Source organism: Cryptotermes secundus, unplaced genomic scaffold (assembly GCF_002891405.2).
Source record: "Cryptotermes secundus unplaced genomic scaffold, Csec_1.0 scaffold3347, whole genome shotgun sequence".
Classification (NCBI taxonomy): domain Eukaryota; kingdom Metazoa; phylum Arthropoda; class Insecta; order Blattodea; family Kalotermitidae; genus Cryptotermes; species Cryptotermes secundus.
Genome location: NW_019738019.1, coordinates 9,519 through 35,858, shown reverse-complemented (window position 1 = coordinate 35,858; position 26,340 = coordinate 9,519). Strand labels below are relative to the sequence as shown.

Sequence of the window (26,340 nt, the reverse complement as noted above, 5' to 3'; positions counted from 1 at the left end):
GAGGATACCTGCTGGACAGAACTTCAGAACGTTCAGAACCGGTTTACCGCACGCCAGTTTCTCACGGGTGCTTATTGTGGTGTGACATTCAGATAAGGCCGCGTGCAGTGGAGAAAAAAATGCCACCACCGCCTACTTACGCCTTTCGTCTCTACAGCATAGCATTTTTAAAGCAGGTTAGTTTAATAAACTGTGGATCGCAAACCTCCAGGCTATACTCAAATTTTTATGGGGGTTCGACGAAAAAATTGATAATGCTAGATTTGTCGTTTATCAGTAGTTCTGAAAATAATGACGCAAAAGAGGAGAAACGGGTTTCCTTAAAATGATACGTGTTTGTTCCAGTTGCATAGTTCGGGTCTAAAGGCGAATGAACCTCCTCTTTTCTTAAAAAACAACCCCGTGGCTTTAGTCCGCAAGCGAACTATACCGACCGAGCGACCGTCACTTGTCGGCGAAGTTAGTGTTAACTTTAGCGGATAGAGGGTGTCACGTGGTCAGCGTAACGATTCCCCACGGCCGCCAATTTCGGTTTTCTAGACCGGACCTCTTATTTTAATAACTTGCAAAAAGGCTTATTTAAATGTCCAAGCCAAGTGATCTTCCTTTTAGGATTCTGCGTACATAACTCATCACCCATGCGTGCTACAGTCCTCGCCCATGGCATCCTCCTTGATTGGCTAATTTCAATAATACTGGTGAAGAGGACAAATTAGGAAACCCCTCAGCAATACTTTTGTGTACTTAATTTCCTTTTGGTCTAGATATTTTCCTCAACCTGTGAGGGCCCCCCCCCCGCCGTACTCCCCCTTTACAGCATGTTCTGGTATGCAGGAAGTGCTGGAGCAGGTTAAATTGCAATACAAAATTTGGTGAAAAATTATTCTATTAAATAGTCATTACATGCGTGGGTTCTAACAATTCATTTTAAAGCAGAATCGATGTAGGACTAGAAAGGAAGGCACCATAGAGGCCTGCATATCTCTATCCATTGACCGGAACTCATATTTTCGACCAATATTGACGTATAACCTTGAATATTCTACCATAGCTTCAGGGGCGTTTCTTCTCTCTGCTCTGTCTGCAGTCTAGAGAAAGTGCAGGACTTTCTGCTCCAAATATGACAAGGACAAGCAATAACAGATGACACTTGTCAAGTTGCTCATTACCAGGGCCCGGATTTTGATGACCTGGAAATATTAAAAAAAAAAAGATCTATAAAATGACCGAAAAAATCCAGAAAAATGACCTAAAGGAGAAAAGAAAGAACACTTTGCTTCCATGTTATTCACATTTCAGAAAACATATGAAGAAAAATTCCCTAAAATGGCCAAAAATGACAAGAAATACCCTTAAAAGTCCAAAAAATTACCCCCAAAATGAAAAAATGACCTTAAACATAAAAATGTCAAAAAAATTACCTATAAAATTTACATTTCTGTAACCAGCAGCTCATATCCGAGATTTATATATTTAAGAGCATCGCATAGGATACAAGGAAAGAAAGATGACATGTCATCAAAATCCGGGCCCTGCTCATTACTTTATGAAAATGAACGTGATTTCTGAAAGATAATATTAACTGTGCATATACAGCACAGCTTTCACTTATTTTCCCCTGTGATCACTTTTCATGCCGTCTTTCAAACCGTCAGCATATTCGGTGTTAAGGCGCGTCCACATTACTCGTGCTCGTCGGGAGACTCGTCTGGCTTTTACTTGTGCTCGTAAATCTTCGTCCACACTACTTCAGTTGCTCGCCAGGCTTCGGCGCGTGAGGATCCGTATATTTGCTCGTAGTGTGTATAGGCTGTAGTCGTATTTTCATTTATTGGCTATAGTTTGTAAATTAAAATTTTAAAATGTCCTTGTCTCGTGACCTGTCATATCGTCCACATTACTCGCGAGCATAGCGAGTCACACGAGTACGAGAACGAGCACGAGTAATGTGGACGCGCCTTTAAGTTTCTGTGCGCTGCCTGAGAACTGCGTTTTACTGTTTTCGGCTTCATAATGTGCAATTGTCACTGCAAGTAAATATACCGCGACTTCAGATCGGCGCGTGCTTCATCGGAAGAAACGAAAGAATGTTCCAATTGTTTTAACATACAAATGTAGTACTGACGCCCCCTAAAGAATTGTTACAAAAGGAGGTACCAAATGGTTTCAAGTCGATTTATGTAAAACATTCATTAGGTCCATTTTGATTTATTTTGGCACAATCTGAGAATTGATGTCAGATGCCCACCTTTTCAAACTGCAGCGCACCTCTGGCACACAGCCGCTCGCGGTTGGTGGGTATCCCAACATTCTGCTAGTAGCAAGCAGAAGTAATGTAAAATGTATGTTGTATTTTAGCGTCCTGTTGCACTGTTTCATATTCATAATGTGTATATATTAACAGTCTTCAAGTGCATACAATCCCATCTGCCACTTCTACACTACAGTATGCTGCCATCTTCAGGTATATCGATCCGTCAACCATTTCACTGCTTGCCTTTATATGTCCATTTACAAATAATATTAAATTTGTATACGTCCTTATATAATAATAAAGTTTATTTATAGTATAGTATATGTATAGTTAATAGGTTTCAACAAGTTTTAAATACATGCAGTACAGCCAGTGAGAGTCAGGGCTGACCAGTGAGAACCAATGAGCACTCAGTGATGGCTAGTGTTATCACGAGTTAGTTGAGAAGCGACAGTTGGAGTAATGAGTTAATTGTTAGTTGGACGTGAGCACGGCAGCAGAGGATATTGTTGGGTTCCGTTACCAGGCAACGGCTAGTGCAGACATGAAGGACTTAGCGAGTGCTGCAGTGAGAAGTGGATTGCGCGAATTAGTGAGAGTGTTATAATTACTTGTGGTTATGATTTGTAAGGGTTCAATAAATCAAATTGTCCATCCAAATTCGGTTTCTAGTCACTAACGCGTGATAGTGTTTTAGATACATTCAGTCGCGCCAAGTGCTGTGTACATCAGGCGCGCTCCTGTCTTGTTACTGCACTTCATGCAACGCTAGCCGTAATGCTAGAGACAGGACCATTATGGTTGGAGTCTTGCTGGTCTGATATCCCTCAGCTATAGTGGTTAGTATTTGGGATAGATTTGGTCAAGAAACGAGTATATGAGATTTTTTTATTGCCAGTGGGTGGGACTAAGCCCCTTGTACTGCAGCCCCTTCTGGCCTACTGTCCCAGCCCCAGATGATAGGTGAGGGTGATTGTGGAGCAATTGGTGGAATGAAGATTGGCAGGGGAAACCGAAGTACTCGGAGTAAACCTGCCCCAGCGCCACTTTGTCCACCACAAATCCCACTTGACCAGACCCGGGACTAACCGTTTGAGCTATGGCGCGGCCAGTATACGAGATTACTGTGGGCTTCGTCTTTCAGTTGGATTGCATTTTGTAGTGACCATGGCGTAAATATTCTCCTCGCGTCTTGGATAAAATTTGTCTCGAGTGTGCCAGGTCTTAGGATAAAGCAACGGTTCAGTGGTTGAGTGAGACTTGCAGCACCTGAGGATGGCCCGTTTGGGCCGAAACATGTAGTGCTAGACGTGCTAATAAACAGTTGTTGTGTTGACGGTGGAATTTGTATATGTTGATTATATACACGCTACAGGATTGCAAATTAAAAAAATGCAAATAGAGGAACGGATTGAACGTGCTTAGCAGGTTGAATTCACTCAGGAACAGAACTAACCAGGTCGTTGTGGCTGGACGGATGGGCATCAAATTCAACAGATTTTTATTTTAATTGGACAGTGTGCATCAGTATGCTGCTGTAAAATGCATTTGCTCTTTCATCCACTCCATTTTATGTTCTGTTCAAACGCCGTTTATAAACCCGTTGCCACTAAATGTCAGCTCCAGCTCAGTTGCGAAGACTACGTCCCTATTATGGGTACAGCGCCCCTCCCTCCGTATGTTATTGAGGTCACAGCCCAATTTGTGGCCAGCACTGCATCTGCCCCGTCACATAATGACACCGGGACTGAAGTAGACTTGAACATCATCAGCACTGTCACATCTGAAGCAGGAGGAAAACGTGTGATCAGAATGAGTCACCAACACAAAAACAACATTTTCTATCCCCCGTTGGCCTCTGAGGAAGACGGTTTTTAACTCTTTCTGCGAACGATGGTAGTCACTCCGCTACTGAAGGAACTAAAAGCTTCTTATGAAAGCGTGTCAGCACTGTTTTCGCAAGAGACCGTCACTAGTCCCTGTTGAGCCAGATGCATCCAGTCCACTTAAGATGCATTTTAGAATCCAACTGCCACGCGTCTCTTCCCGTCTGCTGTGTAACCACCGCTATGTGCGAATAAAAACATATCTGGTGAACACATTCCCTGATGATTATGGAAGTTTGTTCGTAAGCGTCATTATAAAATCATGCCGCGAAATACTTCTCGAGGGTATTCAAATGGTCATACATTAATTTCGTATTTAGGATTCACTCTAATATTTCTTCCATTCTTTTATGTCTTAGCAGAGTTGGTGATCTAACGAGGCACGTGATTGGCTATTTCAGGCTGTAGCAGTGGTTTCCAGTTTTGTTTCATTTGGTAACCCTCAGTACGTAACTGTTGAGCTGCCCAAGAAGTTACGTGTCTACACAGGAGGCCCTGTTTCTGGACCCTGACCTCTCAATCTATTGGTGCTTTCTGAAAGGATTTCCGTAACCGTCGCCATGAAGCAGAGCCCTTCTTGAGAAGCTGATAGTTCCTCACATAGTTATGGATTTCTCCCATCTTTATACAGACCAATGTTCATTACCGTGTATATAAGTCTTCGCTTCTGAATCCTATTCTCAGCCACATGAAGCCACTCCACTTCCTCATGTCCTGCGCCTTTGAGACATCTGCGACTCGGTTTCCGAAGTGGAACATTACCTCCGCGTTTCTGTCTAGAATGTTGTAAGCCGAAGGATTTCTGATCTTCCTCGTGCCTGCTACATGCCCTGCCACCTCATGCTTCCTCATTATATTTGATGACATTATGGCTATTTTAATCGCCTGTACATAGTTCCTGTCTATTGGCTTCACGAATTATCCTCTGCATCAATGTCTTGCACACCCTCCATACGTATTGCTGTCGGACACAGTATTTCACTTACTGGCTGCTTACGGGGAGGAGTTATTAGCTCCCACCGGTCCCTCAAAGTTCCTCCATCTTCAGAGTTTTACTTCTGTTTTGTCTTTTCGCGTCTCCTCTTGTAATTGAGAAAGTTATTTGTAACACCTTCGATTTTTTAAACTATTTGTAGGAAAACTGAATTTTAAAGGAGTAAGATTTAGAACTGTGGGATACTGAATTTTGAACCTTATGAACATACAGGTGGACTACAACAGTACTATTGACTTACTTCTCCTTTGTCCTTGGATACTGCACGTACTTTGTAGTTAATTTTGTGACTCTGATAGTAGTTCAGGTTATAGAGTCCCGAATGATTAGAAGATAATGTAAAATGGTTTGGAAAGTGTATGGAAGCAGGCGTCGTTGCCAAATTTACTTTACTATTCGGAAATTTACGTTTAAGAAGGGGGAGAAACCCCACGAAAATCCTCAGTAGGATTGTCGGTGTGCTGACCGCGATTCAAACCGGGCACCTCCCCAATACAAGGGTCTAACGATAACGCTTCTGAAAAAATACTCATTTAACTGATGCTGTATTCGCCATACAGAGGGGAGAGTGATGCTTTACCTTGTAATCTCACATCCCTTAGAAAGGGCTAACCAGGCATTGAGGTTACGCCTTTCTAAAGGACCCAACAGAGTCGGTGTACCCCCCACATCTGAGCACGAAAACATACTCAGTTTCCGAAACGTTATGTTCTCTAGATTATATAATATCAGATTATAGACAAGGCCAAAAACCCAGTAATTCTTTGTTATAACCAAAGTCAGAATCCGTTAGAATCTACCTGTTCATCATCATGTTACCAAGAGGAAACCACTGGACTCTTTCAATAGCCCGAGGAATTGAACCCACATCCCATATCCTATTTATTTAAGTTGCACTTTAATATTATCCTTCCGTCAATATCAATGTCTCCCAGTACTCTTCTCATGTTTTCCGACTAAGATTTTGTTTGCATTTCTTATCTCGCCCCTTCGTGTTCCGTGATTTGGCCATCCTAATAGTATTTGGCGATGTGCAGGCTTACAGCTTTCGCGGGCCTCCCGCTGCCTTCTCCTTGTTCGGCAGGAATGTCCTTATCATTACGTTGCCCCTTTCAGACCGAAAGACGAAGTTCCACACCCATGTAAAATAGCAGTTAACATTATAACTCAATTTTTATATGCTATTAAATATTTTGAATTTTAATTAGGTTTAATTGGGTTGTTTGACCCATTATACGAGCGAGTGGAATGTGAGCGATAGGTGACACAAGTAAATGGCAATGCAGAACTGTTTTTGGTATGAAGCCACTGTCGGAGAGACTTCCTGCCTCCATCTTCAGGGTAGGGGCATTTTTTACCTGTATACTCGGAAGATAGAGGCATCAGGTTTCTCCGAAGTGTTGGAAACCATCTACCGGACCACATGGTGTCATATCACATAACACAATATTCCTCATAATCACAGGTGTGAGAATTCCAAATGTATCCTTTGCTTGGATAGATATCTTAGGGAGATTACTAATTATGAAGTAGTACGTGTGCGTTTGTAGAAGTGTAAGTCACCCAACACTGCTCTGTGTTTTCCGACCAACACGGCGTTAAGGCATGTGATTATACGCACGCGGAACACCTGTTATAACAGGATCCCATTTGCCAGTATGTGACAGTTTAGCTCAGCCCAGTCATAGATAACCAAAGCATTTACAGTTCCGAATTTGTTGTACGTAATGTGGAACAGTTGTCGTGTGGTTCAGTGCGAGATACAATGTTCTGCAGAAGTCGTGCGGCAGCAGAACCAACTGAGAAAGATGCAATTCTTCGTGATCTTCAAACTGCAGCAGTCTCGGAGGAGGAAGAAGTTCTTGTGACACATAATATCCAGAACCAGGTAGTATGAATTGTGGACCTTACAAGCACTTCAAAACACACAACATAAATAGAGTATCGTGTCTTAACTCAGGTAGGTTAGTCGCCAACTTCCCACTTCTGAGGCCCGAGTTCGGTTCCGAAAAATTGGCACTGGTAATTCGGTTTCCCCTGCCAATTCTCGTTCCACCAACTCCTCGACATTTATTAATGATCCTACAATCAGACGCGGGGCACGCGTTAGCGTAGTTGTTTGAGACACTATGCTACAAGCCTGAAGGTCGCGGGTTCGCTTCTCGATCAACTAATTGGATAGCATTGAAATCGTACAATAGGAAAATATTTATGTGAATTTCTGTAATAATGTCAGTTTGTCTGTGTGAAGGTGTGGATAGATTCGATTCGATTCGGGTGATAGGGTGATAGATTCAGGATTGATTCGAGTGATATTCGGGGATTCATCGAGATTCGATTCATTCATCGAGTTCATAGGGATTGACCATTCAGTAAGGAGTAAGTCTGTTCGACAAAACTCTATATCGGATGAGAAATTTGGACTGAATTCTTGTGTCTGGACAACATTGTGAATTCAGTGCGGGTAGTGAGTTGTGTCTCAATATTTGTTCTATACGTCAGTACTCGGCCGGGTGTTTATAATCTGTAAGTGTCCAGCCAGTAATGGCTGGCGTCCCTGTGCCGGGGTACCAGGCATTCTGGGCCGAAAAACGTGCCGCTCTTCAGGCCGAATGTAAAGAAATCATACGACAATATCCCGAGGCCGAAACCCAGTACAGGCGCTTATTCGACATCCTGTGCAGCATTGAGCACGTGGCCGGTATCACAACTGCTGCAATTGGAGAAAGTGCAGAATGGGCGGCAATAGTCAGCACCGCCGATGAAAATAGGATAAATTACTGTAAGTCCCTCTCCGGCAAGACGCTGTTCAGTGCGCTCTATGGCAACTATACAGTCACGCTAAATGAGCTGAAATCACTGATAAAGGCCAGCACATCAGGCAAAAATATTCCAGCCGGGGAGGAAGGCTTCAAAGAAGTCCGTAGGCGGAAACGACAAAGTACCGCTGAAACCGCACCGACTCCGAAAAAACCAACTGCAGCAGTCGGAAGCAACACAAAGCCAGAGGTTGCCACCAAAAACTACTTCGCCCCCCTCAGGGAGGCAACTATGGAAACTGAAACTTCTGTTGTAGAAGCCACTGCGCTGGAGGAGGAAACCTCAGGCAAAGCAGGCAGGCCCCCCCCAATAATCCTCACGTCCACTGTAAACCTAATTCAATTGCAGAAGCAACTGAAAAATGTTGTCAAAGGCGACTTTGAGTTCCGCAGTACCAGAAACGGGACCAGAGTCCTCACCAAGAACATGGCGGATTTCGAAGCCGTCAAGTCCCATCTATCTAACAACAGTCTTTCATATTTTACCTTCTTTCCCAAGTCCCTAAAACCCATAAAAGCCGTAATCCGTCACCTCCCTCACAATACCCCTGCGGAGGATATATCTGATGGACTGGTGACCCTGGGATTTGATGTCGTCAGCGTGAAGCAGATGACAACCACCCGCGGGTCGCCTTCAGACGAAAGGATAGCAAGAAACCTCCCGCTCTTCCTTATCACCCTAACCCGGACGGCGAAATCTCAAGAAATTTTCCATCTTCAAAGCCTTTGCCACATTTCCATTCGGGTTGAGGCATATAGAGCACAGAGTGGCCTTACGCAGTGTCACAACTGCCAACAGTTTGGCCACGTCTGGGCCAATTGCAAACAACCTCCACGTTGCATGTGGTGCGGGGGTGGCCACCTGCACAAAGAATGTCCTGAGAAGCAGAACGCTGCCTCCACTCCAGCATGCTGCAATTGTGAATTGAAAGAAGGAGAGAAGCCACATCCCGCCAACTACCGGGGCTGCAGACACGCGAGGGAGGAACTGCAGAGGAGGAAATCGCAGAGAGCACCCAAAACTACGACGGGAAGGGTGTTCTCCTCGAATATCGTTAGCCCTGGAGTCTCCTTCGCGGCAGCGCTCCGTGGCAGCACATCGCAGGAGCAGCGACCTCAGACTCTCCAAGTTCCAGTGGCAGTCCCACCAAAAGCCACGAAACCGAGCATCCCGGTCTTTGTACAGGAACCAAAAACAGGTCAGTCAACTCAGGCTAGTCATGTAAACAGTCCATCTCTCGACAATATGTTGAGAGTAGTGACTGTAGTACAGCAGATTATGACAGAGGTCAGTGGTGCAGTGTCCGAAGAGGAAAAAATAATGGCCATTACCAAAATTGTTTTAAGCCTAATGAAACAAAATGGCCACTAGAGTACATAGGCCCCTCAAAGTCATAGCATTTAATGCGAATGGCATTGGGAGGCAGCGCTATGAGCTCAGTAAACAGCTGCAAGACCTACACGTAGATGTGGCCCTGTTTTCAGAGACACATCTGAAACCTCACGAGAGGTTCTTTATTCCAAATTACTACTTTTATAGAATCGACCGCCAGTCCGGGAGAAATGGCGGAACTGCCGTTGCAGTAAGAAAAGGCATTCCCCACAACCATGTAGACCTACCACCCCTTGTTTCAGTAGAAGCGACAGGGGTCTGCATACCAATTGGTAATAGCGAAGTGCTGCTTGCAGCTGTTTATAAATCTCCAGGCAAAGCCTGGAGTGATGCTGACATCACTGAGCTCTTAAGCTTCAGACGAAAGTCTATTTTGGCAGGTGATTTGAATGCTAAGAACCCATTTTGGAATAGTAGAGTTTCAAACCCCTCAGGTTTGAAACTTATGGATTTATTTGATATGGGCGATTTCGAAATCTCAGCTCCACAGTGCCCCACTCACTATTCCCCTGCGGGAAATGGTGACGTGCTAGACATTGTGGTTCACAAAAATATCAGAATGTCAGAGGTCGTCGTCTCTGATATTTTGGATTCAGATCACCTACCAATAGTATTTCACATACTGGATCACGTTAAAATTAGCAACCTTTCGGAACCCATTGAAAAATTTACAGATTGGGAGCGGTTTCAAAGCCTCGCTTCTGAACTAATATCACCTAAACTAGAAATAAATTCGGGGGTAGAAGCCGATAAAGCGGCACGCGACTTTGCAGCCTCTATTGCTTCGGCATATAGGCTGTCGACAAGTAAAGTTACACTTTCGGACATAAACAACGATCTTCCTGGTCTAGATCGTTTGATAAAATATAAACAGAGGCTACGAAAACTGTGGCAAGAAACCAGGGATCCAGCGTGTAAAACGGCAGTCAATTGGGTCACCAAATCAATCAGGCGAATGACCCGTAAAAAGGCACTTGAACGGTGGGAAACAAAAATAAGCAACGCTGAAGTCACACCTCAGTGTATATGGCCCATTGCGAAATCTCTCCTTAAGAGAGACGGACCAAGGGCACCAACTGCTATTCATGGTTCTTCTGGCCTAAAATTTCATCCTTCTGAAAAAGCCAATGAAATTGCCGACTGTTTGGAAACTCAATTCACGCCACATGACCTGTGCGACGAAAACCATGAACAGCGGGTGGAGGCTAGAGTTCAAGCTCTGCTGGAAGCCGTGGATGAAAACCCCCCTCTAAGGATCAGACCATGTGACGTTCAGAAATTAATAAAATCCCTGAAATTAAAAAAGGCCTGTGGAATTGACGGCATCCCAAATGAATGCCTCAGGCACCTTCCAAGGAGACCATTGGTTCACCTAACTCACTTATTCAATCACTGTTTTCGGCTCTCTCACTTTCCAAATACTTGGAAGGAAGCAAAAATAATAACTTTACCTAAACCGGGTAAAGACCCGAAATTTCCTCAAAATTTACGTCCGATCAGCCTCCTGTCCACGACAGGAAAACTATTCGAAAAAGCAATTTTGAAATTCCTCCATAAACATATTGAAGAAAGAGACCTGCTCAACGCAAGTCAGTTTGGTTTTCGTGCACGTCACAGCACGACATTGCAATGTATGAGGCTGGCGGATCACGTGACCCTTAATTTCAACAATAAAATGTCTACGGCTGCAGTGTTCTTGGACATCGAAAAAGCCTTTGATACCACGTGGCACTCAGGCTTGCTGTTTAAATTATCAAAATTGGAATTCCCCAACTCTTTGACCAAGCTTATTGGGTCCTTTCTCTCTAAACGTAAATTCAGGGTCTCTGTTGAAGGCGAAATGTCAACGCCAAGGGAAATGCAAGCAGGGGTGCCACAAGGTTCTGTTCTTTCCCCTACTCTCTTTAATTTGTATATAAATGATGCCCCCCATACACAGGGCGTTCACCTGGCCCTCTTTGCAGACGACACCTGTCTGTATGCGACAGATCGCAAAGAGGGTTTTATTGTTAGAAAACTCCAGCGCGGTCTCAGCTCAATGGAGACCTGGTGTGAGCGCTGGAATATAAAAATTAATGAAGATAAGACTCGGGGGGTCTACTTCTCTCGTGGTCGTCGACCGCCTGAGTCTTGTCTTACTCTAAATGGAAGAAACATTCCATTTGTAAATAGTGCAAAATATCTAGGTGTAATCTTCGATAAGAGAGTGACTTGGAGATTACACATAGAAATGATCGAAGCCAAGGCCTTCAGAACATTCATTAGAGTGTATTCCCTATTCAAAAGTGAGCGATTGAGCGCTAACATTAAACTGACCCTCCATAAAGCTCTTATTAGATCCGTAATGACTTATGCTAGTCCCGCCTGGGAGTTTGCGGCAGACACTCATCTAGTGAAATTGCAGCGCCTGCAAAACAAGGTTCTCCGCACGATTGGCAATTTTCCAAGGCGCACACCGGTCCGCGATTTGCACATGGCATTCAAAATCCCGTACGTATATGATTACATAACAAAATTATGCAGGCAACAAGCAGAAGTCATACAAAATCATGATAATGAGAATGTTCGCAACATCGGACAAGGCGAAGCCCGACACAGAAAGTATAAGAGGCTTAAACTTGGCGGCGGTCAGGCATACGACCGTTCAAGTGACTAGACTGCCGTGGTAGCTAATACTACTAGGATATTTATTTATATATATAAAAGGGCATAATCTGTTGTACCTAGCCTGGATTGACAGAGGCCGTGTAAATATTGTACATTTATATAAGAAATAAGTGTGTATTGTAAATATGTGTAAATACAGACAATGGACAAATTACTACAGACTGACTAACAAATGACAGACCCGACCTCTCGTCAGAGAGGGCGCTACACATAGACAGGACAGTAACTTTCATTCAAAAGAAATATCTGGTCATGAGCCCCAGCTGGGGCTCGACACCAAGACCGACAGACTGACTGACCGTCAGTTGTAACATGACCTGACCTGCCTCTGAAGGTGTTTTTGACATAAGCCGGAAGATTATGACAGGATTTTTTTTCCCTTGTATGGCATGGTTGGCAGGCCTGAAAAGCTACTTTCATGTCGGATTAGCCGTTTTTCTTTGCGCCCTGCGTGTGGCTGGCGTACTCAAATTTGAACCGGGTAATTGTTTAGTGTTCTTCATGACGAACTGGTATCACAGTTCGGTAACACAGTTATTTAGTTTTCTTGGAGTATGCCATGCTTATCTTTGTACAAAAGGAACAGGTTATTTTCTTTCTACGAGGCCGAAGTTTGTAGTGTGCCCAACAACGATAACCTTGGCGATATTGGTGGCGTAAGAATTCACCTCTGGAATTATTTAATGTATGTGACAATAGAGATTTCCATGTATATTTTCTGATGAAGCTGTGTGGATTCATTTTACTTTGGAGGATGCGTAGACCCACATAACGTAATAGGAAACTCAGAGCAACTTGGACTTCTGAGACTTTAGAAAATGAACTGAAATCTGTAAATGTAGGCAAGTCTGTGAACAAAGACAGTAAGGGGCACGGTATTCCACTCCTCACGCTAGAAGACCAGTTCTCGCCGAAAATTTTCACCGAAAGCAAAATAGTCCGCGAAAATGTTCTTTCTGAACACCAGGAACTTCAACATTCCCAACAGACTATCCGCTTGGCAGGGGAAGGATTTCCCTCAAGGACAGAGCAATATATAGATGTGTATACTTTCTGCGGAAACAGGTCACTATTCGTCACTTCTCTTAGGGCTGTGGGTTGGTTTGCGGTCTCTTGAAGGTTTCCTCTCTTGAAATGAAGATATTGTTCTCATGAAAACACAAAATGTTAGCCCATCCAGAGTATAAAAGGCGAATAAATTTGCTGTTGCTCATTATTTCAACAAGACAGACAAAATGTTGACACATCTTCAGCTACAAATAAATAAGATGGAATATTTTGAATGAACGGAAAGGGCTCCAGATTGACGTTTCGTCAGCAGCAGTTCGTTCTCGCAATGTTCATCTGGTGGCGCCTGAACATACTGAGAACGTGACAGTCGCGCCATGTGGCAGTGTCATTGGAACGCAAGCAACGAAGACTGAATCCTGGGCAAATTAGCACCACGCTCTGTGCCCCAAACAACACACAGATGAAGTACAAGTGACATTTTGTAAATTGGTTGCGTCACTTTGCAGCGTTCAAAGCAACAGGCTACTCTCTTCTTGCATTTGATTCAGTCACGCTTTACCTTCTCGAGGCTGCTGAAGAGTAGAATGTGCAGTGCCACTCAACGAAATTCTTCTATGGATAAATCAGTGTTCAGAAGCTTTCAAAACTCTTGAGATAAAAAAGTGCCTTGTTAATCATCTCAGTAACAAACGCGCACAGTTATAAAATTATGATCTCCAGAAATCCTCTTCTCCACGTGGAACGAAGCAATGACGCCTGCCTTACTTCGATTTGATGCAGAAAAATGTAGTTTTCCCTACATTTGATTAATTATGCACTACGTGCTGAAGTCGTGTGGGGCAGTGGCGGCCTTACTCCACACCTTCTTAACCTCACTACCTCCCTATCCCGCGGGAAAGAAGACTGGGTAGGGGCCGAATGTCCCAGAGCTTGTATGGCCACTGTGGAGAAGTAAAATATTTTGCCCCTGCCTAAAATCGAACCCTATTACACTTGGCTGTCTAGTCGACCGATTGATGTATTGACCTCTGGAGCGTATTCTTGTGAAACGGGGCAAATTCTCCCTGCATAATTGAGCACTACGACATGAGCACCTGCGGGACAGCGGATTCCATGCGTTTGTTACGTTGTAACCAGATGAAAACAACACGCATGACAATGCAGTAATCAGTGTTCACTTATAGACTGGAACCCGTAATGAACGGACAGTGCCAATGCGGTGTGACGACAGTGTGTCGGGAATCCTGTTGCACAAGTTTGACTCAGTAGTTTAGGTAATACAGAAGTGGTCACATAACGTAATTTAACCTGCAACTACATAAAGTTGAGCGGTGCCTTGTTCAGCTAAAGTTGGCACTAACTTAGCCGACAAGCGGCGGTCGCTCTATCGGTATAGTTCGCTTGCGGACTAGAACCACGGAGTTTGTTTTGTCGGTGCCTTGTTCTGCAGCCTGTAGCTGCCTTCCTGTGTCCATCCTGACCTGTCCCTCATCTCTGCTGTCTGCTGCCTTCACGATCCGGCCGAACTGCAGACCGGATGTAGGCTTCGAGTCGGTCGGCTGCACGAAAAGTTTGGTGATTGGGGACCGAGGGTGGAGATTCTTATAATTTTATTTTTTTGTGTTGACCATTTTCTCTGCTTTATTCACTTCTGGCGGGTCGCCCCGATTGGTATATGCATTTTTCGTTCAAACCCGCATCTTTGCGTGACTGATATGTTCTCATTCAGTCGTACATGATCATTTATCTTACTCCTTTAAGCCCTTAAACCATGTAACCGTATTACAGATTTTAAACTACACCAAGATCAGCGATTACACTTATTCATACTTTACGGCCCACCGAGCATATCGCGGCCTCGTTAAGGCAAAACATTAAGTTATCCATAGGGTTAATTATTTATTACAACACGTCATGATGACGTAACTGGAAGTGGACATATAACACTAGATGGAGGCGAGTGGTCAGCTTCACGTCCGTGCCGCTTTGTCCCCGGAGAAACAACCCCTGTAAGCATTGTATATGAGGTTTGATGAGTCCCAGAGCGGGTTTGAAAGTTGTGGAGAAGGTAAAAATCTGTTGACAATACCGGGAATCGAACTCCGGTTTCTAAATCGTCTACTCTGTAGCCCAGCCGCTACATCGACCTGTCTGCTCTGTGTTACGGCTTCGTCACTTTTAAACTATTTGTAATTGCATGCCCTTTGAGCCCACTTCTGGAGTATGACTTCCTTTACCATTATTATCTCCCTGCCTTCCTTGGTGTGGGACGACCTCATGCAAGGACCAAGAGCTCCCAGGAAGCAGTACTGACTTGTTCTCTCTTGCAGCTGCTACTAGCAATGGCGGCCTCACTGGGCTACATGACCACAGGACTTGTGCGTGGGTTCTCTTCGCCCGGAATTCCCTCCATGCAGCAGAAAGCACCCCACCTCGTGCCCAATGAGAGTGCCGTTTCATGGCTCAGTAAGTACATTTTCCCGTCGAGTAAGTCCGATTGATCTGAAGGTGAGGAGCGGTTTCTTTTTATTGCTAGTGGGGTGGGACAAAGTCCCTTGTTCTGCGCCCACTTCTGGCCTATTGTCCCAGCCCCAGATGATAGGTGAGGGTGATTGTGGAGAATTTGGTGGAATGAAGATTGGCAGGGGAAACCGAAGTACTCGGAGAAACCCCGCCTCAGCGCCACTTTGTCCACCACAAATCCCACTTGACCAGACCCGGGACTAACCGCTTGAGCTATGGCGCGGCCTATGTATGTGGGTTTACTTGCCTGCAGTTTGGTATATAGGACGCTTGTGTAACAAGACTGACCAGAGTGTACTTCTGCATAATGCACACAATTCCCAGCGGCATTCTTTGCAGTTGATTAAGCTTCCTTGCTGCCGGTTAATAAAAGTCAGAAGTAGCCTTAGATGAAACGAACAAAATTCACTTTTCAACCGAACAATAAGGTACACGTATGTTATCGAATTACAATAAAATCCATGAAATGGTTTAAGGAATACATGAAGCCCATTTCCGTCTTAGGCCTCTGCAAGTACGAATTGTAATTGCAAGATTTAAAGAAAACTTTTCAAAGGTTTACGCTCAGTTCAGTGCTCCTTCCTCGACATTTATAACATGGATTTTGAGTGACTAAAATTCTAATCGCCGGTCACGGTAGCCGAGCGGTCTAAGGCATGCACTGTCTTCACTCTCTCGGAAGCCGGGATCGTGGGTTCGAATCCCACTCAGGGCATGGATGTTTGTGTGCGTTTTTCTGTGTTTGTCTGTAGTTAGAGGCCTTGCGACGAGCTGATCACTCGCCCAAGGAGTCCTACCGAATGTGTAAGATCTAGAAAAATCGAAGTGAACGGAGTTCATGGAGGTAGGCCTAGGCCCACTGGGGCTGTAGTGCCAAGAAAAAAAAATTCTAATCTGCAGTTGGAACAAGGCAGTTTAACAAGGCTTTGGTATATAGCTTTAAAGAGTTTCAATGAAATTAAGTAGGGAGTTGGGTCGTTCAGTCGGTATTGTGATGGGCTACGAGCTGGACGGCTGGGGTTCGGTTTCCAGCAGGGACAAAAGTTTTCTCTTTTCCATAGCGTCCAGACCAAATTTGGGGCACACCCATCCTCCCATCTAACGGGTACCGGGGACGATTTCCTCGATGGTAATGAGGCCGGGGTGTGACCTGGCCACTCACCTCCGTCCACTTCCGAGGTCAAGAATGGCGAAGCTATTCCTGCACGCCCCCATGTCTCCACGGCTTAGTACTTAACTAGTTAATTAAGCACAAGGAAATTAATTCCGAAGTAGCTAATTTTCTGGTACACTAAACGTCGTGTCAGAAATCAGCTCTACTCCCGTCTTTAGGAAATTTATAAGAGCAGTTCTTTAGAGCGGTGAAAATGCGTATCGCGAAATTCAGTCTGGTCTGTTGGATATGTACCGAAGTTTCAGAGGGACATATTCATTTTATCTTCTGGGTAGAAGTGGCCGGTTCTTCTACCCTTAAGCTAACTTCTTGTTATAGCACATGCATATATAAATATACTATATATGAAGGGGGACCCAAAAATAACCGGAAACGACCTGTTGCGCGCGCATGCTTTGTAGTTACGAGTTGTGCTGCTAGGTGGTGTTAGCTGGGGGTCTCCCGCGACTGTTAGTGAGCTGGCGTCAGTCTGAGTTAAGTGGTTTGTCTGTGGTGCTCTGTTGTGTGCGTTCCTGTTTCAACCCTTTGGCGATTAGTGAGATGGCCGACCAGAAGGAACAAAGAGTGTGCGTGAAATTTTGCTTTCTGTTAGGGAAAACTGCACTTCACTCTTCAAGTCGCGGCAAACATTCACGCGGTTTTCTCTTTGGTCATTTCCGAGCAAGCGAGGAACAAATTTTGCAGACACCCGTCTCATGTGCAAACCTTCAGTTAAAATTCGCTGGACCGTGCTCCATGAGATGTTCGTTTCCTCAGAAAGTTGGTCAATGGTCTTTCGACGATCGTCATCAATTTCACGCACACTCTTTGTTCCTTCTGGTCGGCCATCTCACTAATCGCCAAAGGGTTGAAACAGAAACGCACACAACAGAGCACCACAGACAAACCACTTAACTCAGACTGACGCCAGCTCACTAACAGTCGCGGGAGACCCCCAGCTAACATCACCTAGCAGCACAACTCGTAACTACAAAGCATGCGCGCGCAACAGGTCGTTTCCGGTTATTTTTGGGTCCCCCTTCGTATACGTATTATATGTAATATGCCATTAGGAAGTTCCAGGAAAATCAGGTGGGAATGAAATTAAACGGGACACATCAGCTGTTGGCCTATGCCGATGATGTGAATCTACTGGGTGATAATGTAGATACCATAAAGGAAAACACAAAAGCAACACAAACAAACTCCGTAGCTTTAGTCCGCAAGCGAACTATACCGACACAGACTTCAATTGACGCAAGTAAGGAGGTTGGTCTAGAAGTAAACACAGAGAAAACTAAGTATATGGAGCAGTCTCCTCAACAAAATGCAGGGCAAAATCATGGTATAAATATAGGTAACAGATGTTTCGAAAGTGTCGCACAGTTCAGATATTTGAGAGCAACGGTAACAAATCAAAACCTAATTCAGGAGGAAATTAAGAGGCGACTGAACTCGGGTAATGCTTGCTACCATTCAGTCCAGAACCTTTTGTCTTCTCGTCTGCTGTCCGTAAACATAAAAATTAGAATATACAAAACTATAATTTCTCCTGTGGTTCTGTATGGGTGTTAAACTTGGTCTCTGACATTAAGGGAGGAACATAGACTGAGGGTATTTGAGAACAGGGTGTTGAGGAGAATATTTGGATCGAAATGGGATGAAGTGACAGGAGGCTGGAGAAAACTGCATAATGAGGAGCTTCATAACTTGTACGCTTCTCCAAGTATAATTAGAATGATCAAGTCAAGAGGATGAGGTGGGCAGGGAATGTAGCACGAATGGGGGAGACGAGGAATGCATATAGGATATTGGTGGGAAAGCCAGAAGGAAAGAAACAACTGGGAAGACCAAGACGTAGGTGGGTGGACAATATTAAAATGGATCTTAGAAGGATGGGATGGATTGGATTGATCTGGCTCAGGATAGGGACCAGTGGAGGGCTCTTCTGAACACGGTAATGAACCTTCAGCTTCCATAAAATGCCGAGAAATTCTTGAGTAGCTGCAGAATTGGCTTCTCCTCCATACAGAGGACAGTCAGCTTAGGAGCAGAAGAACAGACCACTTTCCTAGCTTGGCTCACTTAGGACGCCTGCCACTAATCTCGGAAAGACATACATTGTAGCGTGTAGACCCATTAGTAGGTAACGATCGCTAAACAAACATGTTCCCACGGCAATGAACGCACATGAAACAATAGAGTAACCCTTAGAAACGGTGTTTTCTATGCGGTTCATGCCCAGATGTTATATCCGGGACGGTTTGGAGCAATGAGCTCAGTTGTTGGTCTGTGAAGCGAAGACTAGAAGGTTGATGTGAGATGGCCGGCAGCCTGGGAGTTAATAGTTCAGTCAGTGAGTACTGGCCAGCGGGCCACAGCGTCAGAGCGAAAGCTGAAGAATTTTATACTGTTAGAAGCCCTTCCCATGAAACAACTGATGCAGAATGTAACAGACTGAAAACACTAGTGTGTGTAACAGTTAACTGTAAAAATGTGGAGATCAGACTTGGTGCTGTAATTACTTATGTTTACAAGTCGTGCGTATGAGTGGTCATACATTTCCAAGATTAGTGGCAGACGTCATAATCGAATTCGGAAATCGTGGAAAAATCTTATCATATGAATACAGAGAAGTTTTAAAGTAGATTCTGGCATATTTTTCAACGTAAATGCAAACTTGTCTCTTGCAGGGGAGTAAAGCTTCATGTTTACGCTCGGGATTTGAAAGGGGGCGAGCAGTGAGTTGCATGCTTTGGGCATTTTATCCATATCCATTGAATGTGAGGCTGAGTGTGCACCCAGACAGTCTGAATGTGCAGGAACCGAAATGCGATCATTTAGTCTGCAAGGCATCTCCTTATTAGCTCCGCTCTCCAGGTCTGGACCATATTCTTATTGCCTGTTCATAAGTGGCAAAGACTGTCTTCTGAAGTTCTGCGCCCTCCTCTCTGATAGGAACATGCAAACATTCGGGGAAACATTTCGCCCTCAGCTTTACACTTCAGATACCCAGAATATGGATGCAATGTATTTCTCTAAACATGCCAACATTTTCTCTACATGGCGTCACATTCAAGAAAAGAATAATCTTAATTTTCGCTGCTGTGAGAATGGACGCACTGGAGCAGCCTGTAATGATGAAGGTAGATGAGTACAGAATTTGCAGAATGGTGACAGGCGGAGGAAGATCAAAGTAATAACAAGAAGAAATTCTGCCAGGGTGCTGCTTTGTATTCACACATAGATTATTCTGGAATTGAACCTGGTCACTAGGCTTAGAAAAGGAAATATAGGCATAGTTATGACTGAGTGATTAGTTTCAGAACTCTTTTTAAAGACACTATTTAAATTACGTAATAAATGTCTTTCCCAGACATGACGAACAGAAAATGGACTCCCAAAGCTATTCCGTGTGTTGTCTGAGCAGCTCCACCAAGGCAGCTCGCACAGTTATTATGCTTATATGTTACAGGCTCTGTTCCTCCATCTGGAGCTTTCGTGGGGAGTCTCTGTGCAGGCCCACTAATGCAGTGGGTGGGCCGTAGACGGACGCTGATGCTCAGTTCACCTCTGTGGGTCTTGGGCTGGTGCCTCATTGCTCTTGCACAGACTTATGAGATGATACTCTTGGCAAGAATCCTTACAGGATTCTGCGTCGGTCTTGTCACACCGTCAGTCGCTGTATATGTGAGTTCCAATGTTGTAGATATTTATTCAGTTACAGTATGATATTTATCAACTGGTGCGGTTATGACATGACATGAGATACATATGAAAGTTACTTACTTACTTATGGAGCTGAGCCCTTCTTGAGGAGAAGTCAAATCTGTAGCTACTCAAGAATTTCCCAACAATTTATGGAACCCGAAGGTTCATTACAGTGTTCAAAAGAGCCATCCACTGGTCCCTATCCTGAGTCAGATCAATCCAATCCATACCATCCCATCCTAGCTCTCTACGATCCATTTTAACATTGTCCACCCACCTACTCCTTGGTCTTCCCTGTGGTCTCTTTTCTTCCCACCAATACCCTATATGCATTTCTCTTCTTTCCCATTCGTGCTACATGGTCTGCTCACCTCATACTCGTTGACTTGATTATTCTAATTATACTTGGAGAAGAGTACAAGTTATGAAGCTCCTCTTTATGCAGTTTTCTCCAACCTCCCATCACTTCGTCTCTCTTCGGTCTAAATATTCACCTCAACACCCTCTTCTCAAACACCCTCAATATATGTTCTTCCCTTAATGTCAGAGACTAAGTTTCACACCCATACAGAACCACAGGCAAAATTATAGTTTTGTATATTCTAACTTTTATATTTTTGGAGAGCAGATGAGAAGACAAAAGTTTCTGGATTGAACGGTAACAAGCATTACCCGAGTTCTCCTCTTAATTTCCTCCTGAATTAGGTTTTGATTTGTTATCGTTCCCAAATATCTGAACTGTGCCACATTTTCAAAACATCTGTTACCTATATTTATACCATGATTTTGCCCTGCATTTTGTTGAGGAGACAGCAACATATGTGAGTACTTAGTTTTCTCTGTGTTTACTTCTAGACCAACCTCCTTACTTGCGTCAATTAAAGTTTGTGTGTTTTTCTTTATGGTATCTATATTACCACCCAGTAGATTTACATCATCGGCATAGACTAACACCTGATGTGTCTCGTTTAATTTCAGTCCCACCTGGTTTTCCTGGACCTTCCTAATGGCATATTCTAAAGCAAAGTTGAAAAGGTGTGGCGATAAAGCATCTCCTTGTTGTAGACCATTCTGGATAGGAAATTTATCAGACAAATGTTTACCTATACGGACTTTACTATACGTTTCGTTTAAACACATTTTAATCAGCCTGACTAGTTTCATGGGTATCCCAAACTCTATCAAAATATTGTACAATACTTCCCTCCTAACTGAATGATAGGCTATCCTGAAGTCTACGAATAGCTGATGTACTGACTCATTGTAATCCCATTTTTTTCTCCAGTATCCGACTAATGCAAAAGATCTGATCTGTAGTTGATCTGTTACGTTGAAACCCATACTGACGATCCGCAACAATTACATCTTTATACGGATGTATGAATCAAAAAAATTTTTTATATGTGGAACTTGTGTCAGCACCATTCAGCCAAACATTGTTGTTGCGTCAAACACTTTAATGAAAATACTGTACATTTACAATGCCAGTACAAATATATGAGTATAATTTCTCTGACTGGAAATTGCTGTACTCGTAAAATTTACTGTGATATATCCCACTTTTGCAAGTACAGAGGACACTGTTTCTGCTTGATCAGTTTGGACCTTCAGATACTTGTCATGCTAGGTGTCCATTGTAGTATTCTGAAACTAACTGTAACAAGAGGAAAGTCTACTGAGCATAATTCACTCAACTGCAGGACACGCTTGGGCAACACTCGCAGATCGCTGGTTGAGAAACAATGCCCTAGCCTATATCTTTGCACTCTTTGCAACTTCGCCAGCCTCGAATCACTTGAACAGTGTTAAATATACAGCCTTATATACCTTATAATTTGATGTGTGATGTTGTAAAACTTCACATACTGTGGGTCACAGTTCAAGAATTCGCAGTGTCATCTCACTCAGTTATCTTTGTAAGAGAACTTTTGGCCCAACACAATATTCCACTGGTTTTCAGTACCCTTTCCTTTACCTCTTTCTGTCCACAAACTGAGAAGCTCCATAAATGAGGAAAGGCTTTGAGAAGTGTTAACAATTTTGAAAAGTATTTTCTTGGGGTTGATTGCCATCCTGAAAGGTGAATAACAGATATGCTGTAACAAATGGCAGGACCAATGGAATCACTAAAATAATTTCAGTTAAGCATCATGCTTAGTCTTATTCTTCTGACAATATCGTAATTATATAGCTGCATTCTTCTTGTTAACAACTGTTTCAAAGATTAATTTTACTGATCCCAACAACTGGGTGACATAAGCCTCGCTTCAGTGTACGTAGAGGGTAAATTCTGTTCTTGAAGAAAGAAATTTATAAGAGTTTATAATTGCATTGCACATCAGTATAACAGTTTGAACTGTAGAAACCAGCCTCTATATATTACTCTTAGCCAACAAAAATTAAACTACAATAACAAAAATTTATTTTCAGGTCAGTGAATGTTCATATGCTGGGATCCGTGGAGTCCTCGGTTCATTACCAGCGCTCTTCATGGCAGGTGGTATCCTGATCTCTTACCTGATGGGAGCTTGGTTACCATGGGACCAGTTGGCATGGGCATCAGCAGGTTTCCCGGCCCTGCTGCTTGTTGTTATGATACCTCTACCGGAGTCACCTGCCTGGCTGCTCTCAAGAGGTCACACTGCTGATGCAGATAAGTCTCTCAAGTGGCTACATCACCAACCACACACACCAAAGGAAAACATACCTGTTGAATTGAAAGAGATGCCAGTTTTTACATCAGAGTCTACACAACATCAAGTTTCTTCAAATGAAAACTCAAGGAGTGGGTTCAGCATCAAAGAACTTTTCCATCTTCCCATTCTTATACCCTTTTCACTCACATTTACATTACTAATCTTCCAGCAGATTAGTGGGATTGATGCTATTATTTTCTACACAGTCTCTATCTTCCACTCAGCTGGCAGTCAAATAAATGACCACTTGGCTACTGTACTTGTTGGGTTGGTTCAGTTACTTGCTAACATTTTGTCACTCTTCCTCATAGACAGAGCTGGAAGGAGGCCACTGTTAATTGCCTCAGGAGCAATAATGTGTGTGGCTCTTGCAGCGTTGGGCACACACTTCCATCTCCAGAAACATGGCATGGCTGAAGGTCTGGGATTGTTGCCCCTCATCAGCCTTATGATATTCATGATCGGCTTCTCCATTGGCTACTGCAGCATTCCTTTCCTTCTCATGGGAGAACTTATTCCAGAGAAACAAAGGAGCTTCCTCAGTTCTGTTGCTGGTTCCCTGAATCTTGGAATAATGTTTATTGTTATAAAGACATACCATGATCTTAAGAACTCAGTAGGGGAGGCTGGAGCTTTCTGGTTGTATTCTACACTGTGTCTCTGTAGTTGCTTCTTTGTATACTTTCTTGTCCCAGAAACAAAAGGCAGATCATTAAAAGAAATAGAGGAATTTTTTGAGCTGTCACAAATACCAAAAAAATCTAATGATAGAAACAACATGGAAGAGAAACATGCTTCAGAACAAAACACAACAGACACAGCAATAGAAGTCACAACCAAAACAACGTCAACACATGGAAGAACAAATGTAACAGCAACAACAATTCAGCAGAATAAAAGAACAACTGTGCATGAGGACTGAATCTGAGTATGCTTTAGGTGTTTGTATTATATAAATAGATACTTTTAAGTACCCAAATTCCCTCTGCTATTTGTCATGAGTAAGATATTATGTGATGCACGAACTAAGCTGTGTAAATTTGTGAGCACGCGAGTGTTTTGTGTGTGTGTGTGTGTGTGTGTGAAAGAGAGAGAGAGTAGTTTTATATGGCATTGTAAAATTTTCAACGAAAGCAAAATCTTACCCATGTGTCTTTATTAATAAGAAATAAAATATAATTTTCTCCAAAACTAAGCCAATGGTTTGGTCACATTCACAATTACTCTGTGAATAACTTCAGTGCAAGTATGTTGTCACATATAGGGGGTTAGCGTGACAAATGACTGTCATGAAAAGCATGACAGATTGCTATTCTCTAGGTACCTTGTGATGGTGAAAAGTCTGCTGTTTCTTTCATGACAGTTCTGGTCCCGATCCTGGTGTTGTGGAACTCAACACTGCCTGTGACAATGTCATAGATATGCCTCTGCAACTGCATCAGGTTAGTCATAGAGGTTAGCACATTGGGAACCTGGCTGGCTGGATGATGGCTGCTGCTGTTCTTTGTGTGACTTGTCAGTCATCTTTTCCATGACTTCCATTCCTGATGCCCTAAGGGGCGCAAAGAAGTTTCTTGTCGGTACCTCGCAGATAGTGGTCAGTATCACAATCTGCTGCCCTGAACAGTTGGACATCAAATATATTTGAATGCCATTTACTGTCTATCAAAATATTGTCAATTTGATTTTGAAGGATTCATATCACGGTGATCTAATTCATTCTTATGGATTGAGGAGTATTAAATGATGATTCTCATGTAATTGGTTGAATGGCAAGTCTCGGCCTTTTTGCATGACCTCCTAGTAATGCCATGCAGTCTGCTGTTTTCATGTTATGTCAGGTGGAGTTGTATGGACATGTCAAGTAACAACTTTGAGGAAATCATGGTGAAACACAACATGCATGAGAAGGAAGAATTCAAGGCACTCAAATCCCTCAATATTTTCTATCAAGCTGGAACCAGCAAGCTTGGGTATCCTGTCTTCTACAGTGTAGCTTGACAGTACAAGTGAGTTTCGTGAATCATAAACTATCTTACAGTAACAGTAACTTAGTTATTCCACTCTATATAATATTTCTTTTACAAAGTAATATTGTAGTCACACTCAGTATTAACCGCTTGCAATATCTAATGTAATAGAATGTGGCAGAATTTATGTCCCCTGCCCTACTCTATGTACCCGAAAACCTCAGTCCCATTGGGTTGAGATTCAAGATGGCAGACACATGGGAACAGGAGGACTGTGCCTCTCAGCATTATCGTGCCAAATAAATGCTAAAAATGCCATTTATTATAGTCACTGTGTATTCTTTGTTTCTCTTGGGACTGTACATATGTTTTGTATTTATATGACATATTCCACATCTTACAGTCATTTTGACTAACTTTGGACCCATGGAATGCAATGCAATGTAATGTAATGAAAAATGTGTTATTTTGGAAAACCACTATATAGTGTACGAGAAGAGTTAAATTCTGCTAAATTAATCATGAATCTTCTCCTAAAGGATTTTGAACTGAAGGAAGTTAACTCAGATAAGTGTGTCAGTGAAGCAACTAGTGAACTTACTTACTTACTCATGGAGCTGAGCACTTCTGGAGGAGCTGCCAATTCTAAAGCTACTCAAGAATTTCCCAGGATTTTTATGGAGCCCGAAGGTTCATCACCATGTTCACAGGAGCCATCCACTGGTCCCTATCCTGAGCCAGATCTATCCAATCCATTCCATCCAATCTAATCTCTCTAAGATCCATTCTAATATTGCTCACCCACCCACACCTTGGTCTTCCCTGTGGTCTCTTTCCTTCTGACTTTCCCACCAATATCCTATACACATTCCTCGTCTCCCCCATTCGTGCTACATGACCTGCCCACCTCATCCTCCTTGACTTGATCATTCTAATTATGCTTGAAGAAGAGTACAAGTTATGAAGCTCCTCATTATGCAGTTTTCTCCAACCTCCTGTCACTTTATCTCTCTTCGGTTCAAATATTCTCCTCAACACCCTGTTCTCAAACACCCTCAGTCTATGTTCTTCCCTCAATGTCAGAGACCAAGTTTCACACCCATACAGAACCATAGGCAAAATTATAGTTTTGTATATTCTAATTTTTATGTTTTTGGCCAACAGACAAGAAGACAAAAGGTTCTGGACTGAATGGTAGCAAGCATTACCTGAGTTCAATCTCCTCTTAATTTCCTCCTCAATCAGGTTTCAATCTGTTATCGT

At 43.2% G+C, this 26,340-nt stretch overlaps 1 protein-coding gene across 3 annotated transcripts; it reads left to right on the top strand.

Annotated features, from left to right (window-relative positions):
- Nucleotides 1-74: 74 nt before the first annotated feature.
- On the top strand, nucleotides 75-25,736 carry LOC111870690 (facilitated trehalose transporter Tret1-2 homolog). Of its 3 annotated transcripts, XR_004513696.1 has the most exons (5): nucleotides 6,749-7,022; nucleotides 15,355-15,490; nucleotides 20,176-20,390; nucleotides 22,842-24,549; nucleotides 24,949-25,736. XR_004513696.1 is itself a non-coding variant. In XM_023863158.2 (4 exons), the coding sequence occupies exons 1-4, from the start codon at nucleotides 120-122 to the stop codon at nucleotides 24,027-24,029; spliced, it is 1,596 nt and encodes a 531-aa protein (XP_023718926.1). In that variant the 5' UTR covers nucleotides 75-119; the 3' UTR covers nucleotides 24,030-25,736. The 3 variants fall into 3 exon arrangements, 2 of the variants coding, with proteins under 2 accessions (XP_023718926.1, XP_023718925.1); XM_023863158.2 differs by lacking the exon at nucleotides 6,749-7,022 and adding an exon at nucleotides 75-176 and having other exon boundaries at nucleotides 22,842-25,736; XM_023863157.2 differs by having other exon boundaries at nucleotides 22,842-25,736.
- Nucleotides 25,737-26,340: the final 604 nt, after the last annotated feature.

What these genes read in the sequence shown, in the direction of transcription:
- LOC111870690 (XM_023863157.2), top strand. Translation starts at nt 6,900, where the DNA reads ATGTTCTGCAGAAGTCGTGCGGCAGCAGAACCAACTGAGAAAGATGCA. An exon ending in CACATAATATCCAGAACCAG is followed by an intron (nt 7,023 to 15,354) that starts GTAGTATGAATT and finishes TCTCTCTTGCAG; the next exon opens with CTGCTACTAGCAATGGCGGC. An exon ending in CACCGTCAGTCGCTGTATAT is followed by an intron (nt 20,391 to 22,841) that starts GTGAGTTCCAAT and finishes ATTTATTTTCAG; the next exon opens with GTCAGTGAATGTTCATATGC.